Source organism: Cavia porcellus, unplaced genomic scaffold, assembly GCF_034190915.1.
Source record: "Cavia porcellus strain 051 isolate PalLab524CR breed Dunkin Hartley unplaced genomic scaffold, mCavPor4.1 scaffold_4, whole genome shotgun sequence".
Taxonomy (NCBI): Eukaryota; Metazoa; Chordata; class Mammalia; order Rodentia; family Caviidae; genus Cavia; species Cavia porcellus.
Window position 1 is genome coordinate 104921471 of NW_026947487.1, and position 7112 is coordinate 104928582.

Consider the following 7112-nt stretch of genomic DNA (forward strand, 5'->3'; position numbering starts at 1 on the left):
ATAAAAGCTTTGTTTCTATTTTCCTTTTTTCTTTTTTCCTTTCTCTTCCTCCTTCCTTCCTCCTCTTCCCATTTGAATATAAAGAACTCCTATGATTCACATTTTTAAACACATTTTTAAAAGCCACAAGCCTTTGATTGGTATTCTAGTTCTTCTGGCCATTTAGTGACTTCTCAGATAAGAACCTCCGAGGTTCAGATCCCTGCCATTATAGCTCATGTGTGCAAGCTGGGAATAAAGCCGAGCCCTGTATGGCTCACTGTTGTGTTTCCTATGAGAATAAAAAAAGAGAACTCACCTGGAACGAATCACGTATTTGGATGAGGATCTAGGTGTGCATCGAGGCTTGCTCCCTGGACCTGGCTCCTGGAGCTCCTTCTCTCAGGTTGGAGCTGCTTACAGACTTGAGCCTGGTCTGATCTCTAATCCCTGGATCCTCATCCAGGCCTGGCTCACAGAGCATCTGTTTGACATGTGAGGGTGAGGAACAGCATTTCTGGGCGAGGGAAGAGCATGAGCAGAGCCTGAGGTGGGAAATGCTCAGTTAAATATACAGTGAGTCAGGTGTGCAGAGACAGAGCAAAGCAGGAAGAAAGGATGGAGTTGAATCTTAAATACCACACTAAGGAGTCTGAATTTTTTCTCCAAGGCAGTAGGTAGCCACAAAATCCCTGGGGACGAGGGGTGCAAATGTGAAGGGTGGGACAGCGACAGACCAGAACTTTGGAGACTGGAGGTGAAAGATTTATAAGTAACAGCTATTTCAGGACTTCTGCTTCGAAAGAAGGAAGCCAGTGAGTGAGTGAAACCAGAGGAGAGAGGCTGATGAGGGGAGCACAGTAAGAGAGGTGCCTGGCTCCACTGTCCATCCACCTCCCCATCCTATGGAAAGGGTCCCCCAACCTGAGGCTTGTGCAGAGCTCCTCAGGTGTTGTGCCCAGGCCAGCAGCACCACCAGTGCCACTACCACTACCACCATAACCCCATCATCTCCTACTCCATCCACCCCTCCATCATAACCACCCCATCATCTCCTCTGCCACCACCAACCTTCATCTCTTCAATCACCGTCACCGCCATCATCTCTTCCTCAATCACCAGCACCACCATTGTCTCCTCCTCCATCATCACCACCACCAAGGCCATCACCTCCTCCTCCATCACCACCACCACTGCCATTCAGTTTGTTAAAAATAAAACATCTCGAGATGTTACTGATAGACTTTCTGAGCCAAAATGATAGAGGTGGGCACTTAGTTTGAACAACAAAATCTGGGGATTTTGATGTGTGCTCATGTGAAGAGCTACTGGATGATACAGACACAGGGGTACAGGGCTTTCCGGTCCTCACTTTCTTTTTTTTTCTTTTTTTGGTCTTTTTCATTTTTATCGGTACCAGGGATCGAACTCAGGACCGCCTGCTTGCAAGGCAGGTATTTATGCCGCTGAGCTAAATCCCCAGCCCCCCCGGTCCTCACTTTCAAAGATCCTGTTTAAGGATGACTGGCACAGAGTCAGGCATGTTCAGGCCAGTGGTGGGGAAGGAAGGGAGAGTGCTGGCCCCTCCTCCACCACCCATTATTGGCTTCAGCCCAAATTCAGCCTTCAGGAGCAAAAGGGATTCACCTGAAGAGCTTATTTTTGCTCAAACACTGGCTTTTGTGGGTCAGCAGGAACCCAATCTCCCCAGCTGTCTGCTTGCGTTTGTTCCCTGCCGTGAACTTACTTGACCCTACCTTGCTGCCCACCTAAAGACTCAACATTAATGGAAATGTTGGTCCAGTAGGAGCTCAGCATAGTTGTGACCATGCCCTGGAGATTGACCAGTCATTCACGGGCCTAAAACACCTGACCCAGGTTTTGATGTTTATAAATAGCAGCAATGCAGGCAGGAGGATCTAGGGTCAGGGAGGAATCCCTAGGCCTGGCTGAGTCTTGACTCTGCTGACTTCTTTCCTGTCTGTTGAATCTGACCTTCTGCCTCCAGAGGTGAGTTTCCTGCTGTGGAGATTTGTGGGTACTTAGCTTCCTGGCCAGCCAAGTCCCAGGATTTTGTGTTGAGGCTTTACATACAGAGATGGTATGGTAAGGGGAGGAGTCTGAATTCTCAACTCTGGAAGGGGAAGAGGGTTGGTGATACTGCTTCTTCTTTCTTTCTAGAAAAACTTGTCTTAATAGGATGAAGTTCTGGTTAATCAAAGTTGGGGCTAGATAGCTCTTCACTGCCTTTTGCTTTCCCCAGTTTCTCAAAGGGAGCCTGGGTAGTGGATCCATCACTTATCTGGGTTTCATCACCCTAAGTTGGGAGTGCCTGTGCTCCCCATCCTGCCAATTAATAGTGGCCTGCTCTATCTCAGGAAGAGCTTGTTCAATTATTAAACAACCAACCAAGAATCATACAGATTGTCATTTGGAGGAAGATGAAAGATCAGTTGACCAATAAAGAGGCTTCAGGTCCAATAATTTTTTTTTTTTGTCTTTTTATCGGTACCAGGGATCGAACTCACGACTGCCTGCTTGCAAGGCAGGCGCTTATGCCACTAAGCTAAATCCCCAGCCCCCAGGTCCAACAATTTTTAACCTAGGTCAAAATAGCCACTGATTTCCCCCCTCCCCAACCCCGATATTCTTTCCTATTTACCAATTTCCATTCCCCCAGAGCAACTACCCTTCCTAATTCCTTTTATGTGTACACGCATAGATGAAAATAAGTTCTAATTTCCATGTTGCTTTTACACAAAAATTGTGTATTTTTGTAAAATATATTTGCAGTTTTTTATCTTATATTACCAGAAATGCCACGAATGCGTTTAAAAGGAAAATATACTTTGTATTCAGTCTCAAGATGCTTTTTCAAATTCTTTACTTTTAACTCTGTCTCTGCCAACATCTTTCTCTTGTGATACTGAGGATTGAATTTATGGCCTTTGCACTGAGATATTATTCCCAGCCTTTGTTTGCTTGCTTGTTTTTTTCAGACAGGGTCTTCCTATGTAGTCCAGGCTGGCCTTGAATCACTATGTTGCAACAATCCTGCTAAGCCTCCAAGTACTGGGATTGCAGATGTGCACCACCATGCTAGCTGCTGCTGACATTTTAAAAGTCAGTTGTCAACCAACCTTTTAAGGCCTTGTGCAAAAGCAGTCATTCTTAGAGCCTTGTAAACAGACACCATCCAGCACATGCACGTTTTTACCTGTGTTCTCTTTCATGCTACAGGGGATCAGGACAAACTAAGAACCTGGGACCCATTTGGCTGGTCTTCTCTCAAGCCCTTGAAGCAGGTGGTTCAGTACTTCAGTGACCAAGGATATGAGTAGAGAGAAGGAGGAGGACTTTTTCAGGATACTCAGGATTTACGATGAACAAGAAGAGAAAGGAGATATGCCGGAAAGCTCTGGTATTTCTTCTCAGCACGAGCAACCAATGCAGGACATCCTGGGCAGTCATCACGGACCATCCCAGGTGCTCCCACATCCCCTAACATCGCAGCTGGGCCCTGTTTACCAAGAGCTGAGGACTATGACTCCAGAGCAGCAGCACTTCTGGGCCCTAGATACCTCTGAGCTCCAGGCCACGTGGTTTTCAGAAGGGGCGATGGGTAAAGTGGTCCAGGCTGGCCCAAGGTAGGTCTGTCTTGGACAAGCCTGGGTGGGGAAGCCCCCTGTCCTGGGGCGAGGGGATCCCAGCACGCAGCTCTGGATTTCATGCTTTGGCCCCTCCTCCTTGCCTCTCCATCTGCCACAGCCTCCCACCAGGACCTGTGCTCGGTAAGTGCTGGCCATGACGGCGTGGGCAGGGAGGGATGGTGGCCCCAGATGGGGGAGAGGAAACAGGGTCTGGGGTCAAGTCTCCCTGAAAACTCTTGCTGCCGACACCCTCACTTTGAATGGGGGGTGCTGCTCTCTCCCTGCAGGCCAGCCCTGCTCTTCGTTCTCTCCCCTCAGTGAAGCCTGGTCACTTCTCAGAGCAACTGTAAGTATCTCACTGTTCCACTTGTTGGTTAACACTTGGGAGTCTTCATTCTCCACCTGCCCCTAATCTAGAAGCTGTGTCTGTATTCACGTTCCCTCTCACAGGGTGCTGTCCTGAACAGGGTTGCTGTCCTCTCACTGTCCTGCTCAGTAGGGCCTGCAGCTCTTGGTGTCACATCCTCAAGTAATGTGACCTAGGGAACTCGGCCCCAGGCCGTGCTGTTGGATGGATGGTTGGATGGATAGGACCAGGTTACGCTCATGCACATAGTAGCTCAGGGTCACGCCACCTTATTCACAGCCACCTGACTTGTCTTCTCCCAGCCTCCCATTCTAGATAAAGCAGTGGTCTGCCAGAGGACCCCACGGGCTGCCTGGAGTGTTGGCACACTCCACCATGGAAAGAAAGTCTCTGCCATTGCCATCAGTGGTTTAACACACCACATGTACACATGTGGCTCTGGCTACATTAGGGTGTGGGATGAGAGTGCTGTGCAGGCCCTGGACACGACCCCTCTGGCTCAGCTGGACTTTCAGGTGAGGGGCATTCAAGCATGGCTTGGGAACCAAGATAAGGCCCCTGTTGCCAGTGCTACCAGGTGACACAAGAGTGTGCTCTGTTCCTGCAGGACCCTCACCACTGTGTCCTCACCTGTAAGCTGTTTCCTGATGAGCAGAGCCTGATCACAGGGGGCAGAGCCCAGACCCTGACTCTCTGGGACTTGGTGCCCACACCCCGGGTCCGTACACAGCTGGCTTCTACAGGCACCCTGTGCTATTCCCTGGCCATCTCCGCTGATGCCCATATCTGCGTGGCTTGTTTCAAAGGATTTGTGGAGATCTGGGACTTGCAGAACCAAATCTTGATCAGGTGTGTCCTCTCTCCAGAGCTCCTCGTGTGACCGGGAGAAGGCTTCACCCTCAGACCTCTGCTTCTCTTTGCAGTAGGGCATCATGGAAGATCTATCTGGGGCTTCCTAACCTTCAGTTTTCCAGGAGGCCCCCAAAGCTGTCTATGAATCTCTGAGCTGTTTTCCCACCAGGAAACACGAGGTCCCTTCCTATGGGTCCCGCTGTGTTGACATCGCAGGCAATAAGTTCTGGACTGGAGGTGAAGACACCACCCTGTACTCCTGGGACCTGAGGAGCAACCAAAGGCTGCATGAGTACAGCCTGCAGAATGAGGTGCCTGACTATGTCCATCCAGGCATAGTGTGCCCAGTGGGGTTCTGATTCAGGTGGTGGTGGGTCTGAGTGGAGGATGCTGGCATGAATGATGCTACTGGTGACTTTGAATGCTAAGCCCAGGCCTTCTCCAAATAGATCCTCAGTATCACTCATGATCCCACTGAGGAGTGGCTGTTAATGGGCTTAAGGAACAGTAATGTCGTAATCCTACACACTCATCGCATGGAGAAGTTCAAGGTTCCCATCCAGAGATACTGCAACTTCCACAACCTCAAGTTTGCTTCCTGTGGTGAGTGAGGAGCCAGGTGACTCCTTCGGGCATTGTTTTGAACTCCCTTCCTGTCTTTCTCCGCTTGCCTCCTTTTCCTTTCCTGGCTCCCTCTATAAGAGGAGCTTCCTGCGCAGAGTGACAGGTAGCACCGAGCCCCATCTGTGGGCCTGTGACTCAGTGATACCCAGTGATACCACGGTCCTGTGTGTGGTAGGAGGGTGGGGCAGTCAGGCATGGCTCAGATCGTGTGTCTGATTTTCATAGGGAGTTAAGCCGAGGCAGGGAAAGAGTTATCCTCTCTCTGGTGTTGTTGAGGACAGAGCTGGAGCTGGCAGCCAGGCTGGGTCCCTTGCCCCTTCACATGTTCTTTCCTTTGCCAGGGAGCTACTTTGTGAGCACAGTGGATGAGACGATCCAATGCTTAGCAGCACCTTCTCTGCAAAGGTTGCTCCAGGTATGGGAAGGAAGGATGCACACACCCAGACTCTCAGAGTGCGCAGCCTCACACCCAGTTGATGGATCCCAGAGAGGGCTGAAAAGTACCATGTTTTTCTAGAATTAGGAATGAAACCCATGGCCTTCACACTGTCTTCAACTCCTTTTAAAAAAAAAAGGTTTTTTTTTTTTTTTTTTTTTTTTTTTTAAATTTGAGGGCCGAGTGAGGTGGCGCACACCTGTAACCCCAGCCCTTGAGAGGCTGAGGCAGGAGGATCACTGGGAGTTCAAGGCCAGCTTGTTGAGGGCATGTCATAGAGTATGGGTGCTGAGGATTTAAGATTCCGCGACTTGTGGGCTCCATCTCAGACCTCGGGACTTGGCCCAGTTTTCATGCAAACACTGAAACAGTCCTAAATGAAGTGCCCATGGCTGCCTCAAGCCTCTGCCCTGCGTGTCATCTCTCATTTGATCCCTTTCCCTCTAGGAAGAGGAGTCTTCAGAGATCTTCTGTTGTGATGTGTCCTCTGATAACCAATATCTGGTCACAGGCTCCAAAAGAAGTGCCACAGTTTACCGGCTCTTATACTGAAGGTCACCTCCGTGGCCTTGCCTTTGAAGACCCAGAGAAGCCTTGTGTGACCTCGGGGTGCTGCACAGCTTCAGCCCCTGCCACCTCCTGAGCCTCAGCCCTAGGGCTGGTCCCCCGTGCCTGGCACTTCCAGCCTGACCTCTGGGTTTTTATTTTAGGTCTTAGGGTTTTTGTTACTTTTGTACCACTGATTTCAAGGCAACTTTTGGGATGTGACCTTCATAATTAATAAAATAGCAAAGCAGACATCAAGACAGCCCGGATATGTATCCATTTCTTTCAAGTAACAAAGACATTGTGACAGATTACTTATGGCTCTGTTTGGTATATTCTGGTGGCCATGACGGAGCATGTTGAACATACTTACTGTCATTGAACTGTACACTTCGAATGTTTAGATGCTAAATTTTTAAATATATTTTAAACAATTTAAAAAACAAAAAATCTTGGGGGTTATAAAAGTGTATCCAAAATGATGGCAATCTGTGGAGGGAAAGAGAAACACTGGATCATAAAAGAACAGAAAGAGGGCTTCAACTCCACCTGAAATATTTTTTTTTTTTTTCAAAAATAATTCAAGGTTCTTAAAAATAAAAATGTGTGCTTTCAAGGACACCACAAGAAAGCAGAAAAGATAACCTGCAGGTTAGGA

At 48.8% G+C, this 7112-nt stretch overlaps 1 protein-coding gene across 3 annotated transcripts; it reads left to right on the forward strand.

The window, feature by feature from the left end:
• The first annotated feature begins 1669 nt into the window (after positions 1–1669).
• Tle7 (TLE family member 7) lies at positions 1670–6735 on the forward strand. 3 transcript variants are annotated; one of them, XM_063246751.1, is made up of 11 exons: positions 1670–1989; positions 2979–3102; positions 3220–3626; positions 3748–3770; positions 3917–3975; positions 4299–4511; positions 4604–4845; positions 5018–5159; positions 5298–5451; positions 5814–5887; positions 6420–6735. In XM_063246751.1, exons 3-11 carry the CDS (start codon positions 3313–3315, stop codon positions 6549–6551), a joined length of 1353 nt encoding a protein of 450 aa, XP_063102821.1. In that variant the 5' UTR covers positions 1670–1989; positions 2979–3102; positions 3220–3312; the 3' UTR covers positions 6552–6735. The 3 variants fall into 3 exon arrangements, with proteins under 3 accessions (XP_063102821.1, XP_063102820.1, XP_063102822.1); XM_063246750.1 differs by lacking the exon at positions 2979–3102; XM_063246752.1 differs by lacking the exon at positions 2979–3102 and having other exon boundaries at positions 1674–1989; positions 6356–6735.
• The last annotated feature ends 377 nt before the right edge of the window (positions 6736–7112 follow it).